At 40.7% G+C, this 20892-nt stretch overlaps 1 protein-coding gene across 1 annotated transcript in view; it reads right to left on the reverse strand.

Annotated features, from left to right (window-relative positions):
• Positions 1-20892, reverse strand: part of EIF4G3 (eukaryotic translation initiation factor 4 gamma 3) — a 161208-nt gene that overhangs the window by 64212 nt on the left and 76104 nt on the right. The window contains exons 11-14 of the mRNA XM_019512006.1: positions 15970-16070; positions 13183-13305; positions 7377-7482; positions 165-875 (exon numbers count right to left, since the gene is read on the reverse strand). Of these exons, the coding sequence (XP_019367551.1) occupies positions 165-875; positions 7377-7482; positions 13183-13305; positions 15970-16070 (1041 nt within the window). The remainder of the gene's footprint in view (positions 1-164; positions 876-7376; positions 7483-13182; positions 13306-15969; positions 16071-20892) is intronic.

The raw sequence follows: 20892 nt of genomic DNA on the forward strand, positions 1-20892 counted from the left end.
TACAGGACTCTTTCTAGAATTTAAACTCGGAGACTCTGCAATTTCCTCTGGTTGTCCATCTGCTTCTGTGTCCTCTTTCTTTTGAGTATCTTTTACCTCTTCACTAACAGTAGTTCTTGTGCTCTCCTCTCCTTCTAAATCTCCCTGAATAACAGGGAGGGCACCAGGAGGTGGAAGAGGAGGAGGAGATGGAGAAGAAGGAGTTGTAGTGGTAACAGCAGCAGCAACAGAAACTGGAGGAGGAGATGGAGGAGTTGGAGGAGGGGTGGGAGGAGGAGAAGGAGCAGTGGGAAGAGCAATGGCAGGTGGTACACTATCCACTTCTGCCGGTGCGGCTTCTGGTAGTTCCAATTCAACAGTCAATGGTGCTTCCTCCTGTTGGACTAGGTCTACTATACTGTCTGTAGCAGTCACTTTTTCACTAACTCCATTCATTTCATTAATTAGATTAGTACTAGCAGTCACTGGAATATCACTAGGCGCTACACTACTAGGCTCCTTGCACATTTCGACATCAGCTTCTTCTGTTGGTGAAGGATCTGGCGTTTCTGTGAAGGGTGCGGCATTGGATATAGGCATCGCTTCCTCTTTTGGGGAAGGTAGTTCCTCTCTCTCCTCTGAGTCAACTATGAGTGTAGGTTTACTTGGTACGGTGACAGCAGCGGGAGGGGCAACAGCAGCGGCAGCAGGAGGGGCAGAAACCACCGCAACAGGAGCAACAGGGGGTGGCGAGGCAGCCAGAGGAACGTCTGTTGTTGTTTCTACCACAGCAGCCTCGGACGTCTGGCCAGCTTGATCTTTCTTCTCTCCGCTGGGCTCTGGTCTGAGGGCTGGGGAGGGAGATTTTAATACTGGATCTGGTTTTGGCTTCTCTTCTGAGGAAGGGAAAAAAATAATATTACGATGAAAGGTCCAGTTGATCAATTCAGATTTAACTAGCCACAGTTAGGCTTCTTTTAATTGTTTCACATGGTGTTCTGTCTATAATTCTAGTACCTCCATGAAAAAAAGAGCTTCTTAGGAAAAAAGCATAAGTAGCAGCTAAACTTAGTATCTAAAATAAGAATCAAGACCATCTTGAAGCACTGAGATACCGTAAGATCTTTACTGAAAAGAGTTTGCAATGAACAGAGTTCTTTCTCCAGGAAAGCGTGCTTTGCAAAGCTTAACCCTGGAGACAGGAGAGGCAGGAACTCCAGGAACCTTACAGTGATTTTACTGCTCAAAACAGGACGCTTCTTCATCAAACCAGAGATTAAACATGAAACAAGAATAAAGCTAAGTTAAATAGTTGATATGAGGACAGAAGGGGTTACAACGCTGGAACCCATTCTTACTCTAACAGTGACACCATTTGTAATGTTGGGCGGTTTTACACCCTCTTTGCGCCCCTCTAAACTGGCGATTCCACTATTTGTTCACTTTAGTGATGTGTGGTGATAGTTTTTTCCTTTAAGGATGCAAAGCACCAAGCTATTAGCAGCAGGTATAATTATACAGTTTGGTTTTTTGCTTGTTACATGAAGTCTTTATTCCTAAATTCCTGAGATGTTCTGGATGTCAGAAAAGAGGAGGAATGACTGCACTTTACTCTTACTCTATTATTTAAATTCCAGCAGTAAAAATGACATCTTACTGCCAGAAAACAAGGTTTAAGCACGGCTTCCACGGAGAAAGGTTTGATCACATTTGGAGGTTTCCTGCTACAGGATAACAAGTTGGGGAAATCTGTATATTATAATGGGAAGCCATATAACCAAAGTCCTGGAAAATACAGGCTGCACGCAGACTGGTTCCTCTACTTTCTCTGTGTCTAATAAGACACGTTGATGTGTTTTGTGTCCCAGCACTACGATAAACCATTTTATCTTCTCTGAATGTTACTCCTTCATTTAAAGGGCTTAAACTAGCATACCTATAAACTGGTTTACCTTCTGCCAACACTGACTGGATCAAAACAGGGAGATTATAAGATCTCATTTTAGCAGAACTTCTTCACTGTTTATAGCTCTGTGCTATTATACTACAACATAGATAAGATTGGTATCGTTTGGAGTAAAATATTATGTAGGTAAGGAGGACAGAATTATCCAAATCCAGGGAGGTGGGCACTATTCCATCCAGCAAATGGAAAGTGTCCTGCTACTTTCTGAACAATACAACAGCAGGAGGAGATGCAAAGAACTAGTCTGGCACATTTATAGGATGGAGTACAATGGTTTGGGAACTATTAGGAACTTTACTAAACCTCTATTCACATGATGTATGGAAAGTGAGACCAAACTAATGCACTGTCAGGGGAAATCAGGTTTAACACAATTCTTTGTCTTATTACCCTTATAAAAACTTGGGATATCTTTACATTCTAATTCTATTTATTACAAGTCATTAAGAGCTAATTGGGATCTTCAAATGCTACAGTGGCTAGAGGTAAAATGTTTCAACCACCCTGTTACAGTAACACAGAACTGTAGGGCTCCTCTTTTCCTACAAAATACCAGAGGCAATTTGAACTTGCCCAGGGTTTTTCAAGATCCTGGTCACAACTACTTCTGTATTGATGTTTTAAATTATTACTACTCCTAGCAGCAGAAAAGGGGAAAGTATATAGAAGAAGATTCAACTTTCAACCTTCTTGAGTCAAAGCTGAAGTGGGAAAAGGTTGTGAAGGGAGAACCTGTTTGAGTCTTCTTGACTAACGCCTGCATGAACGAAAGGGTGCCAAGTCAGCTAGCTCATAGGGGTCCCACGGGTCTGTGGGGTGTAGTCTGGGCATGCAGGGTGGCCTGGGGCCCAATCCAGCTGTTGGACTGGCCCTGCATACCTCCTGTGGCCCACAGAGCCTAAAGCACCTCTGACCTAGATGGCCAGAATTAGAGCAATGAAGAGCAAAAATGGTGCTTTACCAGGGACATTTGCTTTTAGATAAGAACTTCAGGAATGCCCTAATACCAATAAAAGGAAATTACCTTTAGGGATGTTCTACAGATCATGTAACAGGATGGAAGGAAACTCCTTAACCAACTTCCAAGAAAGCTTAAAAAACAAGCAAGCAAGCAAGCAAACAAACAAAAACAAAACCCCCAAGAAAGCAAGCTTAGGTCTTCTCTTCCTAGGGACTCAAAACTCTGCAGACAACTGATAGACTGTTCTGACTTTCACAAATTGCCATAAATGTTTGCCCAAATAGTCTCCCCTTAATGGTCCCAAATATAGACCATTAAGAAATTTAACTTGAAGTTATAGGAAGAGTCATTTTAAGAGACAGCAACAGTGAAATATACAAAAACCAGTTTTTTAACCTAGGATTACCATGTGATGACCTGTGAGCCACTTTCCTCTGAGCAGAATTACAGCAGGCTCTTATTACAGCATTCACATGAAACAATGTACAATTAAGAAGGAAAAACAAAAATCAAGATTGTTTTTCAAAAAAAAAATCATCAAATGCAATAACCCTTGACTCTTAAAACTTCCTAAATGTGCAAGGACAGTCCATGAAGTTATATTTAGAAAGTACTTCTTGGAGGTATTGAGTTTCAAAGGAAGAAATGTTTTTCCTTTCATAAACAATTTCATTTGCAACATATAAAGCAATACTCTGTGGACCTCGGCAATTTCTCAGAGTTCATATAAAACACTGTAGCTTCCATTTTGAGGCCAGGTTTCAGGAAACATTTCCTGATTTTTCTCCCTCTTTTCCTATCACAGAGATTGGGAAAATTTGGGGCGGAGGGGAGGGAGAAGGAGAGAGAAGATAGGAACTGTGCAGATGGAGTGGAAGCTAACTGGGAGGATGGTATGAAGTTCAGGTAGAGGAAAGAAGGGGAGAGAGTAGGCAAAAAGTCTGGAATTATTCTGAGAACTTCTGCATCTTGCTTTCTCGTTCATCCTGAAGACATGAGAACAGGAGGAAGGAGCTGGATTGTGGGGGATATGGGTGTTTTGTGGTGGTAAAGACTGCAAAGGTTCCAGTGGGTGGATCAGATCTCAACAGACTCAGATAGTCAGTCACCTGTACTTCAGGATGCTCAGCTAAACACAATCTCTGGATCTGCTGAAGATTTCCACTGTTCGATCTGATACAAATGTTAGCAACGTAGTGCTGATGCGGCTTTGTATGTAATTCATGAACACAACAGGTGCTAAAATGGGGTAGAATGAATGTGGTACTTTTTTGCTTCTGTCACCCATATTTCTCCAATTTCCCAAAGTGACAACCATATTTTTTTGCATACAATGCACACCTTTCCCCTCCAGAACCAGCTGCTGGAATTGGGGGTGCACACTATATAAGCAAGGAAATATGGTAACAGGCAGCAGAACAACAAGCAGATTCAGCTGCCTAGCTGCTTGCTGCTCATCAGTTACTTACTACAAGGAAAGATCTTTTTTCTTCATTCTGCCTTTCAGAAAGAAGATGTGAATCTTACTCCTGGGCATGCTGTATGTGAAAGAAATATGATACATATGATCTCAAAATGGAGAAGAGTGTTAAAAATCTTGGAGACATGATGAAAAACTTCTCTGAACCTGGACAACCTCTCCAATCTCCGACTGAATTTGGCAGCTCAGATTCCAATTATGTCTCATAATAATTTTTGCAACAGTAAAAGTCACAGTGAGGGTCCTGTGTATTTGATGCAAGCTCAAACTAAATTCTGTATCAATATTCAGGAGCAATATCAGGAAAACATCTTCACTGTTAGAGAAGTGAAGCAAAGGAACAGACTTTGGAATAGGGAAGTTGTACAACTGCTATCACTGGAGCTCTTTAAGAAGTTGGACAAGAGTTGGTCACAGATGATCTAGGAGTAGTTATGCCTATCCTATCATATCCTAGGGGTATTTCCAATGCTTCTGAGCTTTGCTGGTTGCCATACGAGGCCAAGAAGAATCCCACCCCCTTGCTACAGGTGTCAGGGTTACTGTATCAGAACGGTAGTATACTGCTTACACCAGCTTTGAACTTATATAAGTAAAATGCAGAAGGTGCAGGACCCCTCCATGACATACAGCTGCTGGGCATAAAGTTGCAGTGAAATAGCTGAATAGGTTTTAATACTATGTTTATTAAATCAATACAAAACTGTATAAGAACTCTTATTTCAGTAAAAAGTGACTGAAAGAATACTTTGGTAATGCAGAACATAAGAATTAAGAAGTAAGTTCTTTCTTTGGTATATGTTTATAGAAGACCACCCTTGAATGCTGCTGTGAAGACCTAGATTAAGTAATCACAGCAATGTATTAACATTTTTGTCATCTTTATTTTGTTCCCAATTGTGACTCTGGTGGATATTTCAACTGAGCACTAATTCTCATGCTCTTGGTTGCTGATTTTAGTGGCTATTTTATCAATCTGTTTCACTCTTTAATACAGCTCTGTATTGCTTTAGTAACTGTGCTATTTAGTGCCTTTTTAGACAACAGTAAATGCTGGATTCTCTTTCTGGCATATAATCTGAGGATTTTTCTAAAGAGGCAATGTACGCCACTAAAGTCTAAATTTAAACCAGTGTAATTATACTCATATAGCCCTCCATAGAGACAATCTTTTTTCATTTTAACAATGTGCCCTTTTTAATTTAGGTTACATGGCACAGAAAGGGTTTTCAGCTAACCTGAAAAGGCCACCCTTCTACTGGAATAAGAATGGCAGCCTGGAGTGTTATGCTGATAACCAAGGATGATGGTTTTCTCCAATTTAAAAAAATCCCCAATTCTTGGTTAAAAAAAAAAAAGTGACCCCAAATTCACATTTTTTTCCATGATTAAAACGAAACACCACCATATACATATCTGTATCTTTACATCACATAAAAATGTGGATTTGGGGTTACTTTTTCTTAACTGAAAATTGGGGATTCTTTTAAATCAGAGAAATCCAGGATCCCTGCTGATAACTAGATCGGAAATCTCGTCAAGTGGTCAAATGTGAGGGAGTGTTCCCAATAATGGTTGGTGCCCTGGAGTTTCATGAGCAGAGCCTCAAGTTCAAACCCAGATGGACTGACAAGTGCGAATAAATTTGATGACTGTGACAGTCACGGTTCACATTATAAAACCACTACACAAGCCTGCTTAGAAAAGGTCTGAGACACCTAGCGAGACTGATGACCAGGACAAGAGCATTTTGGCAAAGACGGGAAGTGGGCCCAGACTTGGAACAGCAATTGCAGCTGATGTCAGGAGTAAAGTGCAGCGATAAGCATTTGTGGTATGTCTGGCCAGAGCAATCAGTGTAAGGTTCACATGCGAGTTATATTTCTATATAACTTTGTAAGAAAGGAAGGAATAGTAATAACCTGCATTAATATTCATGAATATATTTCATTGAGGAAAAAATAAACCTCAAAAGGTATTCCTGCCAATAAGTAATATTTTCAGAGTTTTAACATTAGCTTCAGGGATATTGTACTTCACTTCTGTCAAATCGGTGGTCATGCTGGTACTTGGATATATGACATTTCTGAAATATCAGAAGCCAGTTTCTTTTGCCTCTCTGGCTACAGTTCAATCTCTCTGGTGGTTAGATTTTCTTCTTGTAGCAAGTACTTTTTAAAAATCTCCTTAGTCAAAAGGCTGACAGGAAAAGTATCAAGAAAAAGATGGTGCTTTGCAACTTCAAGTACACACTGCTGTAGGCAGGGAGTGCAGTACTGTGACACAATGAATAAACATGAAGAGAACGGGAAAATCAGCCCTGCGTTAACAGCACAAGTACAGTGTATGCTGTGGCAGCGTGTATATTATAAATCCTAGCCTTAAAGTTTTATAACCAGATACTAAATTTTACCATGGGAAGAAATCTGGGGAACCATGTCTCAAGTCCAGGAAGATTGTTTTTAAAGGCAAATTTTTATTGTTTAGGCTATGAGAAAAGCAATCATTTTAAGACACTTTACCTGGGCAACTGGAAAAGTACTATACAGAAAGTGACATTTGGTAATCACACATTCTATACAATAGCAGCACAATTTATTTTATTAATCTATTCTACAGATGGACAGAGGCAAGCAACCCTTCCAGGCCATGCTTGAGTGTGAACAAGCTTCAGAGAAGTAGCCATTTCATCCATGGTCATCTGGGGAGTGTTTTGGCCATTTTCAGACTGTTTACAGGGCACTCATGTCTGCCTGCTTGCTATCTGAAACTCTTCAAAAGCATCTGAGCACTTCAGATGTTACATCCCTCTAGGACCTCTGTACGTAATGCATCAATTTTGTTAAAGGCTCAAGGGGAAAATGCAAGAAAACCAACCCTTGTGTCTTGCAATGGAGACCCTGCTGACCTACTGGCTTACAAAAAGTTAAACTAATGACAGAGAAATAATATTACTAACAACACCACAGAGAAAATATCCATGAACAAACCTTGTTTTGGGTCACTAGTCGCAGTAACTGTGGTGGTGGCAGCGAGAGGAGTGCTCTCCACAGTCGCATAAACCACAGGGCTGTGCTCTGGGACCTGGCTGGACAGCTGCTGGGATTTGAAGTACAAAAAAGGGTGATAATGAGCGTGCGAACATAAAAACTAGCAACATGGAACGCAAGCAAGCAAGTGGGGGAGACAAGAGTAGGGTGGGAGAGAAAAGAAAAGCAAAAAAGGCAGGAAAAAAATATACACAGACCAATTGAATAAATTTAAAAAGTACATGGGAAGGGAGAAAGGAAAAAGGCAGCAGGAAAGGGGGAAAAAAAGACGGTTACTATTAACAACAGCAAGAAAAGACAGCACAGCATAGTCATTCATATACTTCAGACTTCTATGGTTCTCACTACAGCAGCAAAAATGCTCCTAAAAACTGTGCACAAACTGGTGTACAACCTGACTGCCACAAATGATTAGCTATTTCAAATACCTTTAATATTTTTAAGCAGTGTTAGAAAGCAGCAAACTGCAATTAAAAACACAAACATCACGAGGCAAAATCTAGACTGATTTCAAAATGGCCATTCTAATGAGCTACATAGTTGCTGGGTCACTAAAACACAGCAAACACGCTAATATTTCTAATCAAACTTTCGAAAGACAATATAGATTAGACACACTTGCATACGACCATTTGAAAAAGATACCTAATGCTTTCCAGGCAAGAGGTGCACATATGATTTCCCTTGTTGGCTAATGAAATGAGAAATAAAATATTTGGCTTTATTCTCAAGGGTGCACAGGAATAGCTGGTTCTCACTCAGCTAATTGAGGACCTGGCAATATTTACCTATTTAGGAATAAGAGTGCAAGGCTAGAAATCAAGTTGATCTAACCTGAAGGAATTTCAGCTATTTTTAAGAGGGAAAAAATATCTCGATCTTCACCACAACCAGTGCAATGGCTTACGTCGGCACAACATTCAAAGCAGATGCTCTTTGGATTTGGAAGTGTTTTTGTGGAGGTTACGTAAAGCCACAGAAGCCAGGATTTCCCCAAAGAAACCTAACAGAGACTTTTCATGAAAATAGAAACGATTGTACTAAATTTTTAGGACAAGGCTGCACTGTTGCCATATAGCTAGACTGGAAGATGCTATAAAGTTTTCATATGAGTAAATTCTACTTAAAAACACAAAGTTTATATAAATTTTAAGAGAGAGAAAGAACATGTGGCTTATAGCAAAAATGTAAACGGCTGTTGCTTGGCAATATGTATTTTGCAATACAGGATCACACCGTTTTGCAATGTAAACCTCCCATGGCGCCACTCTCAGTGACCTTTAAAAACATCCATACTAGAAGTCTGGGGCTCTTACGGGAGCTGAAGGAAGTCAGGTGCCTTACTTCCACCCAAATGGGATAAGTGACTAATACCCTTCGACTTTTTAAAGGAAGAAATCTTTCTGGCACCTAAAAAAGCTTCTCTTTGGTCTCGTTTTGCACTGTGAACATTACAGCACCAAAGCAGCAGCAAACAACAAAAGTTAATGGATAAATGTAGACAGAAAGTCACACCACCAGCTACTCTGAAGAGAAGTTGTGAGATGCAAGCTGTGCTGCTGGAGTCTTTATCAGCGAGAGGTATAGATTAAAAAACCCTCACTTATATTGAAAACTAAGTGATAGGGTTTTTTTCCCTCCTTAAAAAAAAGTCACACCCCTTAAGGAAACAGATGAAACCCAGAAGATCAAAGCAACAAACTCATCTTGGAAACTCACTGGCTGAGCTAAGTGTCCCCATTTAACAGAGGAGGAAATGGAGGTACAGAGAGGGAAAGAGACTTGGCCGACACCGCAAAGCTCGTCAGTGGTAGAGCTGCGGGTACGAGGAGGAGAGTTTGCATCCTCACACACGGATCCTTCTGTCTAAATGCTAAACCGCATTCCAAATTGAGGTACTGCAACTCCATTCACCCGACTACCTCTCGCTGCCCCTGCAGTTCCAACCGGACACACTAGTTTGTCCTTTCTATCCTGAGCCACCACCTCGTGTTGCAAACGGTAACCAGTTGTAGCACTCCATTATAGCCCCCTAATACTATAGCCCTGTTCATTCAGAAAGCAGCTCTCCTTCTGGCTTGGAGCGCATCTGCAGCACCAGTGATATTCAGGACATTGCAGTCTGCGGAGGCAAATTTAACAACTGTTGCTTGCAAATGACTGCATTCTGCCTCCCTCTAGTCCTGACACTTGCGGGTACATTATTCCTCACCAAAAAGACTCCGTAGTGCATTATTTTTGATAACTTATAGGAACTGTCAGAGGGAAAAGGATTTTTCCGATTTGGGTCAACAACAGAAATCTAATGTTAGTGTCCTGCAGGGCTCTGTTGCAGACCCAATATGATGTTTAAGTCCCTGGCTCTATGTACAAAGCTGATTCTTCCACAAATGTGCCTCACATCACTGAACAGGACTTATTTTAGAAATAAGGAGCCATCTAAATCTTCTTTAGTCACCGGTACTGACTGCAATGACTAGATGCCTTGAGAATGGGAGATATAAAAAGCACAGAAGCGGCAAAAAAACATGCAGAAGAACAGTGCCACAGCAGCAATAGTAGCATTTTGGATGAGAAGCTCGGCTCTTGCAAACCGTATTTGCAGCCACATTTTGTGAAAAAAATAAGCTTTTGAAATGTTTCATGTTTGTCTCTGAATATCTGGTAAACCAGGCCTATTCTTAGTTATTTGACACTGTAGAAACCTTGCACTCTCTGAACATTTTTAGAGGCTTTATTCCAATAAAAATGACTTATTTTTTTTATTTAAAACTTGTAAGGGGAGCCCACAGTGACAACTATGGGAGTATGTAGGATTTGGAAAAGGAGGGTGCATAAACAGGTAGCGAGAGATGATGGTGCTTATCAAACCCTCCATACCCGAAAATTCAAATTCAGCATGTTCTGGAAGAGGTGAATCTAACAGAAGCAGCTTGCTCCTCATGTGGATTTTAATATGCAGCACAATGGCTGCACAGCGAGAGAACAAGATGGATGCGACTGCACCTATGTGACCTAGGACGTACTGGGGATGTTTCCACACACTATTGTTTGCCTTTCATTAGGAAACCCGCACCAATCACTCATGGCTTTTGTGGCCAAGCAAATTAAATGCATCAAATCTAACAAGTTTCAAGAAGCATCATGGTTAAATACTTAAATTAACAGATATCAAAGTTATAGCATCCCCAGGAATGGTAACTTAGCCAGGCTGCACATATATATAACAGCATTCAAATTCATTCAAAATCTACATCTGCACAAGAAAAGTTGCTGTTGGAACCTTAACTTTGCATTTTCTGGCTGTAGTTGATCTAATAATGCATTTTTCTGCAGAGTTGCCTGTCAGAGCCTTTCTGTGCCTGGAACCAATTTTGTTCGTCAAAATGAAGACTGGGTATGAAACAAAGAACTATTTGCATACTTGATTTAAAGGAGCTGATTAAACCTCATTGAAATGCTCTGCATATAAATTACGGCAGTGATAAAAGTCACGCTTATTAAACAACTTGGGGATTTTGTCTGCCCCGTTAAACTGGATTGAAGGCTCTTGAAACAGTTGTCTACGAAGTCCCCATATTTGATGTACAATGCAAACAAAAACTGAGGCCTTTTCCATTTTCAGTGCTTCAACATTTCTATAGGAGTGAACAATTCAACACCAAAATATATCAAGCAACAACATCTATCCTATAAAACACTAGTATCACTACCACCACCACTCCCTCTGCTCATGAAGGAAAGAAACACAGAAAATGTAATAATGGTCCAACTTTCCAACTCTCTCCCCTTCTGTTCTTCCATTTCATTCTCTTATAGTGTATAGAAAATTTAGAGGAAAAACATGCAATTAAAAAAAATGAGTCTCTCTCTGGTTGGACTGAATTCAGCATAGCAGTGTGACTGGTAATGATACAAGCCCTACCTATGCCTCTCTCCAAGTCCATGGTGCTAATACTGTGCCTGTGTAACTCATTAGCTAATCGCACTTCTTGGTAAAACACTATACTCAACAAGCAGCATCAGCATTTCCAAGACAACAATAAATGGAATAATCACCACCCAAGTCAGCATTTATCTTTGTTCCATCTGAATAGCCTCACAAACAATGTTTGCATGCATATTGCTCCTCCCACTTTACTAGTTCCAAAGCTGTTTAGCTAGTCTGTAGTTTTCCTGTAAACCTGTAGATTACAGGGAAAAAATCTCCATTCAAAATATTCCAAAGATCAGGCCACGAGGTCCAGCGAAAGCCCCAGGAACCTTCCTGCCTTAAACCAGCCCCTATTATAAAGTTAAACAGGTTGTGTAATATCCAAAATTTAGGCGAATACATTTTGGCAACCTTTTCAGGCAACAACGCACAAATTCCAAGGTTTGTGTTTCCAACAAATTCAATAAAATTCCCATGTTACTTCTTGAAGGACAGATCTGGGATGGCATATGAGGTAAGGGGAAAGCAGCAGCTACACACAGCCAGCAGACAGTAAGAGACCTGTGGTTTGCGTATGGGGACCCTGAGAACTCAAGTCGGGGGGAGAAAGGGCGAGGGATAGCATAGTAAGTACCAACATGAGAGCGAGGAGGAGGAAGGAAGAGCTAGCTCCTATACTGGGAGTCTGGTGGACAGAATTCGCCCCCATCCCACAAGCTTCTGGGGAAGAGGGAGAGGAATGAGCTGTACAGTGTGGGAGGGTGACAAGCCAGGTAGGACACACCTGCCCTTTTAAGTACAGGGGAATTGAGAGATGGCTACAAACAGCTTAGAGGAGTTGCAAACCTGGTGCTTTGATAGAAACAGAGGCAAGCAATTCCTCTGATCTATTTGCTGAGCTGGAGCCAGCAATAAAAGGAAAACTGCTTTTCCCTTTAGCATCTTCCCCTTGCTCCAGACCTGGCTGTTGCATGCATGGAACATGGTGGGTAAGTGGGAAAAATTATTTTTCAACAGGATAAAGTTTTAAAAACTTCACTTCAAAACAAGATGGACATTAAATCCATTTTGTGTCAGGCCGACACTGGTTTTTTTTTTTTTTTGGTAACTGCCTTCTTTTGGCCCTGAATCAGTGCTGCATGCAGGAAACTAATTGTCCAGGTTACAGACTCAGGTTATTCACATGGGGATGAACAGAAACCCTCAGAAGGGCTTAGAAACTGAAAGCCACGTGGCAGGTTACCCAGAAGTGGTAGACAACTGGGGAAGGATCAGTTTGGAATATTTTTTCTTTTTCCTTTGTTGAAAAAGTGCAATTGTAAGACCGAACATGACTCGCCCAAGAGTCAGGAATGAATGCCCTGTTAAGATTCCCAAGCAAATGTTAACTGGATGCTGTTACAAAAACACAGTAAAGCACACAACCTGCAACATAATTCAGCACGCTGTGTGTGTCAGAGAGAATGTTTCCCCTTTCCATTTCTGAAGCACCTCAATGGAACAGTACTATTAAAAAGTACTACATTATTCTGTAACAAAGGTGTTTTTATAAAAATGCCCCAAAACAGCTTCTGATGACACTATAAAAAAGCAGGTTAGGGAAGCCTGTAACAGCAACTCTGCTCTTAATGTCAGCCACGTACTTACAAAAACAGTACCAAAAACTAGATAGCAACCATCCTTAAAAACCATGGTCAGTACATGAAAGGACCAGATAATACAGGGAGACGGAAAACTGGCTTTGAGGAAAAGCGAAGTTGAGCAGACATCACTGACAAAAGACTAATGTTAGCAGTGCTCGCCCCTTATTACCTGAGGTGGAGTAGGTGTGGAGGTGGGTCTCACGATGGGAGGCGTAGGGTTTCTGCTGCCTCCTCCGGACATAATTTCTTCTGTTATGTCTTTGCCCCCCTGATTTGGATCCCGGATTCGGATCTAGAGGATTGAATACAGAAGTACGTCAAACTCATTAGATACCAGCATAGAGGGCAAGAGGCGGCAAGTAAGCACAAGCCACATAAATCTCATAACATGAAGTATTAAATATAATGGATTTTGTATCAACCTCAGCTTCATTAACCAGATGTGTAACTGCTACATGATAGGGCTCTGGTTTAAGTGGCTACCCTTTGGGTATGAGGAAATACAGTTTAACTGAATAACCTTCAACAGGGCAGTATATCCGTAAGTCGTACATCATTGTTTAAGAAACTTGCATGATTGCCAGAGCCAGAATGACAGTAAAACAATTAGAAAAGGTATCTACTCATTGTGCGTGATCCGTTAAGCATACATTTTTTCACGTTGCAGATTAAACGTACTAAGACCCGGAAAAATTTACAGAACGCTGATCTGCCATAAAAATAAACCTGGCTGTCACACGCTGACAGGAAAGGCAAAAGGTGATGGATTATCAATAGGGAGGTCCAAACGCATCTCTTGCATTTGAAATCCAGTACTTCTGGCACCACCTGGGTTAGCAAGAGTGAACTGGGGGTGGTTTAATTTCCCATTATCTTAAAAAAGTACCAACCCCCCCACACACTGGGGAAAAACAGTATCAAAGAAAATTCATAAAACCCCTGAAAACCTTGCGAAATGGAACACAATGCACATGCTGGATAATTCTGTTTGCAACTGTATTTAATCCTCAAATACAAAAAGCCCATATATTGTCCAAAATGAAATGCTAACGAGTCTGTAATATAAGGACATGCTAATCAAGTCCTCCACCCACTACCAGACTAATTCAAATGTGAATGCTTGGATGATACTGAGCTGTTCAGACAGGAACGTAGCTCTTTAAAAAATTGACAGCATTCTGAACTCAACTATTCTACTTTAAATTATTTTATTTCCACAAAAGTGGAAATAAACTTGAAACTGAAAATCATGTTATAACCTTCATATACTCGCACCTGGGGAGAAATCAAGATTTACCATTTTAAAGAATAGGAGACAAAAATGAAAGAATTGGGGAATCCAGTTTCATCCTTTTCTAGGTGTCTAAAAACCTATGACCTTCTTTTGGGATCATTCATACTGGGTAAATAGGTGGAAAAATTTCCACAGCTTCATTGAACAGCTGTTGGATGTTCACCTTGGGAGCTTCCAGTAATATGTTATTAATCAGATAATTTTACGTTTCCCTTAATATTGAAACACTGGTGCCATTCATGCATGTTTGCCAAGCCAAATTCAGTCCTATTTTGTAGAGACCCCTATAGGAAAAGGGGACGACGTTTCGAAGTCCCTCCAACACTCAATGCAAGGTCTTTATACTAATTGGATGGAAGTTTAAAGAGATTCTTCCTAAAAGTTTTAGCAAGGGTCACTGGAATGGGACATCAATCCTCTTTTTTCAGTCAACCAAGTACAAGGCTAGCAGTAGCTGCAGCACTTTTCAATGGAAGCTTTATATGGTGGATTATCTTTATCCTCAGGTCTCTCTCACACATACTCATTCTAGTGAAGAGGAGTGAACCAGAGAAGTTCACTTATTGTTTTTATTGTTTTACAAAATAGAAAACGGGCTGATTTTCAGGGGGAAAGATGCACATGGTATGTGTGCAAATACGGTAAATTGGGCACCCAGGGATGACAGTTATCTTAAATGTGTCACATATGACAGTTCATGCCAGTTAAAGAAATAATGTAATATATTTAATTTAAAAGAGGATGTACTAAACAAATCAGTCATGACAAACACAAATAAAAGCAAAGAAATGCACCCCTCAGGTTCAAATTCTACCGATCTATGAAAGAGTAACTATATTTATGAATTAATAATATTCAATTGCCAGACATAACTAAAGAACAACTACAGTAGTAATTAGATGCAAAGTTTTATATTAAATGGATTTTTAGCCTTTTTTGCGCTGATGCCACCTGCAAGTATAGACAAAGGATTTCACTCTAGAGGTCTGGTAAAGAGTAGCTACAGCTTGGGCAGTGGCAACAGAATATTCTCCTATAATGCCATAAAATGAGATGCTTCAAATTGGAGTGATCAACTCAGTGGGTTACAACACAGTTTAATTTCCCTACCCATTCGGTATCTTTTAATTAGGCTACTAACACAGTGGGAAGGCAATTACAACCAATCCTGCTGATATCAGTAAGAATGGTACTTGTTCACTGGCATTCAGGCTGGGATCACAAGGGAAGCCAAACAGCCATGAAATGATGGTAAGTTTAGTCTCTTGCAAAGTGGTGGAGAATAGGAAGGAAGCTTCACAGCCCCAGATATTTATGTACGTTCCTTACCCACAGCTCAAAGACATGTTTGACGTATTGTTTCTTAAAAGTGACAGAAAACAATCCACACTTGTAAAATCTGACAAAAATACTTGTATTCCACTCTAGTTAAGATGTTATAAAACCAAAAAAGGGGTTAAAATACAAAAGTGGAGACAAGAAAGTGTCAACTATAACAGCAAAATGGAGCAGTCAGCTATAAAAGCCCCAGCGACACACGAGAAGATAACAGTCTCATCTAAATATATCATTTATATCAGTGGTTCTCTTCAATGTTCACACCTTGCCATATACCACAACTGGAGCTCCCAAACTAAGTCCTAATAAATTAGGCTCTCTTACCGTTTTTTTCTCTCTCTTAGCTGGGGGAGGCTGCTGCTGCTGTGTAGGCACTATGATGGGTGCTGACTGATACACTGGCTGACTTGGGTAAAAAGGGGTGCCTAGGAAATCACAAGACAGAAATAGTTAGTTCATCTGTAAATGAATAAAATTGTCAGTTGGAGAAAACCCTCTGGATCCTCCTTCCACTGGAAAGGGCGGGCCATGAAATAATGAACTCAAACTGCAACAAGGAAAATCTATGATCAGTATCAAGTAAAAAGTTCTAACTTTATGTTAGTTAAGCTAACTCTGAAGGTGGTTAAGCTCTCCCATGGGGGACAGGACACAAAGTCTGAATTGCAGCACGGGAAGTTGAAGTTAAATATTAGAAAAAACTTCCTAACTACCCAGTAAAGTACTCGAGCAGATTTCCTACCGAGGCTGTGGATCCTTCCATCGTTGCTTAGAACAGGGATGAACCTATCTGGAGAGAGGGGCTAGACTAGAGAGTTTCTTGAGATTCTCTTCAGCCCTTTTTCCCTATCGTTCTTTAGAGAAATCCTACTCTCAGTACATTTCTGGAGTAGTCTGTGCGCTCTTCCTTTAACAGTTCTGTCAAACAAGCAACTGCCATCCCAAAACTAAATCTGGAGAGGAGAGAACTTACCATACCAGCAACTGGAGTTCAAGATCTGTTCTCAGCATTCATACACCTCCTTAATGAAGGATGTATCTCAAGCACACAAGCTTGTGAGACTTTTTTGTCCTGGTATTACCATATATTACATGCATGTCCCCCTTTGCCTCATGCTCTTGAACAACGACATAAGGGTGCTGTGTGCTTCTTACTTCTTGGTTTCCTTTCAGGGAGTCATAAGACAGTTCTGCTTTTTATCAAGTGAAGACACCTAATAGTACAGGTAGCCATCTTCCCTGCACTCGCATCGAAAAATCACCCAATTTATTTTTCAAGTAGGCTAACATTCAATGGAAATAAAATTACTGTATGGCACTTCCTCGAGGAATTTCCTAATTGTATCTGTGCATAATATACCAAAAGGTAGCCTTTCATTCACGCAAGTGAGTGGTGAAATCCAGTAAAACAAGCAAACCTCAGCCTAGCGAGATTTAACCTATAACTTACAAATTCAGTTTGTGCTCCTGCAGTGGAAGACCAGAACGAAAGGGCCCGAAGAGGTTTCTATTTCTTGGCTGAATACCTGGAACAGTCAGGTCAACAAAATCTCCTTACCTGCCAAAATGCTAGGCAGGCGGCTGCATACCAGAAAGCATTTAGAAACTCCTGATTTCAAACTGCTAAAAGCTGCAGCCACTGGTGGAAACTGCAGGTAATTCTGACAAACAACGTGGCAGTTTGACTTAATTTCTTCAAGAGGAGTTTTTTTGTTGTTGTTTTTTTTGCAGTAGCTGAATTTTCTGCTATCTACGTAATTATTTGCAAGGTCAACATCACAGCAATGAGTAAGCACCCTACAAACCTTATTGAATTTACACTCACAACTCCCACATGGAAAGGAAGCATTGTCTTCCTGATTTTACAGATGGGTAACTGAAGCAGAGACACAAAATGTTCTATCCACAGGCGCAGACAAAATCTATGTGAGGATATCCTGAGTTATGTCTGGTGTTGTCACCACAAGACCCTACCCCCTTCTCTCGTATGGCATCATCAGACTGTTTTTTTCGTGGACGTGTTAAGCTAGCTACTTCACTTTTGAGGCCAGCATACTACGTGAGAGGAGGAGTTTGGTTAACAAGAAGAGATGGGATCAATGATTACACTCCTAGAAGGAGTTTAGTGTACTGATTACATAGGTGCTTTGTTCCCTTTGACCAGATATTCATGGATCACATTATATATTATTTTATTAGGAAAGGCCTGCTACCGACTTTAATGGCAAATGCTTCCTTTAAAAGAAAAAGGTTAAAAGAGCAACCCCCTGAAAGAAATACAGCTGCCAGCTGGGAAACAGAGGCCTCATCTCTTCTCTAGAGTGAACCAGGCTTCTGCACCTACTGTATGTTCATTCCCTGCAGTTCAATGCTGATCACACTTCACCCTTTGTTCACTCCCACTTTGACACCTCAGGTTTCTCCCAAAGTACGGCTACAACTCACTGACAACTAAAGAATGATTCATCACAAAATTAAAATGGAAAAGAAAATGAACTTCCAATCACTGCAAGTTTCCTTCACTTGGATATGTTCCTATCCCTTCTTTTGGGGCTTGGCAAATCTTCGGATTATGAGAGTTTGACAGATGCACACAGCATGAAGCCTGTAGTTTTAAAGGTAAAAAAATCAGTGTTACTACCCAAGCCAGTAACAACCCTGTGTCACATTTCTGGGACCAGCACAGGGACCAGTTTTGTAGCAGCAATCGTGTACCTTGTTCTCTTGCAATAACAAAGGCTTTCATATTTGAACTGCGTATTGTCTGATTGTTGCCACTGTCTAAAGTCAATGCATGATGCTCAGGATTAGCTTCTTTATCTCCAAGCAGACAAGGCATATTTACGTTCTCTGTAAAAAAGCTAAAGAGTGTCCAAAGTCTACCTACACGGTCAGGAAGCAATGGTAGGAGAGAGAAATGGGTGATCAGAAGCTAATCTCTAGTTATCTAGTGTGCATGCTAGCAACCTCTTCCTTGACTAGAACTTCTTTGCCTGGCTGGAATTAAACAGCCCTTGTCATACCGGAAGGCTGCACCCAAGATTATCATCCCTGGCCTGCTAGCTCAGCACACTGATACTCAGCAGACACAGTGACCTTAGAGCGGGCAGGGACTGAAAGATTACAGCCCTATGTGGCAAGAAACCAGGGCAGCTCAAAGAATAGAGAAGAAATTAGAAACACAACTTTTCCAAACTATAAAAGTGAAGCAGAAAAATGGTATCTGGAGAGTTGGGAGGGACTCAGAAACCAGACAAAAGAATCAGCAGAAAAGCAATAAATTACAACTATCCTCTGTGCTCTTCAAGTTAGAGTATCATAATTAAACAGCAATTGCCACATTTATTTTCTGTATTTCTCTAGCAGTGTTGTTTTACTTCTCTAGCAGGGTATACAAACAGAAGTTATCTTTTTCTACCACCCGATTCATTCGGAGATCACCAATCCAAAGGAAGTGATATAATGGTAAGTATCCAGGGCATTATTCCTAGCCATATATATTAGCTGTATGTGATAGCTGAAGGAGGAAATTATTTTCAGTTCTATTATCTTCCTTTAAACTCAGTTTGCATTTCTTAATTTGCATATAATTCTGTTAATAAACTGGGATTATAAACCATTTAAAATTATCTTAATTTTAGTCCAATTCTAAAGCTCAAAAATCCAGAATTAAATATTAAAAACTAGAAACATAAAAAGTTTATAACTAAGGAAACCAAAAAGATGTATGACTATTCATATTAAGGGATAAATAATGACTTTGCACTAGTGACATTTCGCACGGCAAACAAATTTTATAACACACCAAAATGTTGATATCTACAGATGAAAGGCATTATAGATAGAATTTGGTAGCAGCAGTAGTAGGAGGCAAAAATCTTGAGATTTTTTTAAATATTCCCATAAACCAATAAGAGTGAATTTTAAAAACAACTCAAAAACAACATGACGACACACATTACTGAGGACAGAAACTGTCGTCTTACAACAGGATCATGCAGATAGGCCCCTACTGGTTTCCGAGTGGCTCTGCACAAGCACAGGGGCCCATCTGCCTAGCTCCTATTGCTGAATATGGCCCTCCATAGTAAGTAACTAGTGCTGAGCTTACAAATATATATTGTTATTACTGTAGATTGCCAAATCAAATACAACAAGTTGGGAAAACTGTTCCATATTACTAAATAGATGCTACATTTTAAAAGGGAAATTATTAACACAGCTGCCAGCCACATGTAACCAATATTCCAAATTAGATGCATTTTCATAGATTTCATAGACATTAGGGCTGGAAGGGACCTTGGAAGATCATCGAGTCCAGCCCCACCCCCAAGGGCAGGAAGTCAGCTGGGGTCATAGGAGCCCAGCAAGATAAGCATCCAATTTGCTCCTGAAGGTGTTCAGAGTAGGTGCTTGAGCCACCTCTGATGGCAGGCTGTTCCAGACCTTGGGGGCTCGGACAGTAAAGAATTTCTTCCTTATGTCCAGCCTGAAATGGTCTTGCAGTAGGTTATGACCGTTCGACCTCATCATCCCTTGGGGTGCTCCGGTGAACAAACATTCCCCCAGATACTGGTGGTCACCCTTGATAAACTTATAGGTGGCCACCAGATCGCCCCTGAGCCTGCGCTTTTCTAGGCTAAAGAGCCCCATGGCTCTCAGCCTGTCGTCGTAAGGTCTGCTTTCCTGACCTCTGATCATGCGCGTGGCTCTTCTCTGGACTCTCTCAAGCTTTTCCACATCCTTTTTGAATTGTGGAGCCCAAAACTGGATGCAGTACTCCAGCTGTGGCCTCACCAAGGCCGAGTACAGGGGGAGAAGCCATTTTAATCATGGCTAAATCCCACCCCCTATGCAAAAAGATCAGTAGGAGAGAATGATGAGGTACATACACCTCATACAGGAATAGGTTCCTATCCCTGAGACCAAACTATTAATAAGAAAATAGCTGCTCTAAAAATCTACAGCATATGCACAATGGGGGAATCAGACAGGGAAGTTGCAAAGAAGCTGTGAAACAGCCGCATGGAAAAGAAAATGGCCAAGACAGGGAAGCTGTAGGAAGGAACAAGACTCTTCTGCTTAACACAGGATCCACTGGCGAGAACCCAGAAGACCATTCCCCTCCTCTCTTCCCTTACCGAGGGGAAGCGATGGCCCTAGAATTAAAGGAGTCCAGGACTAGAGTCCCAGGCTGGGGAAAGACAAAGGGCATACAACCTCTTTGGACCTTAAACTTTCTGTTGC

This window comes from Gavialis gangeticus, unplaced genomic scaffold (assembly GCF_001723915.1).
Source record: "Gavialis gangeticus isolate Ggan-Ray unplaced genomic scaffold, GavGan_comp1, whole genome shotgun sequence".
Taxonomy (NCBI): Eukaryota; Metazoa; Chordata; order Crocodylia; family Gavialidae; genus Gavialis; species Gavialis gangeticus.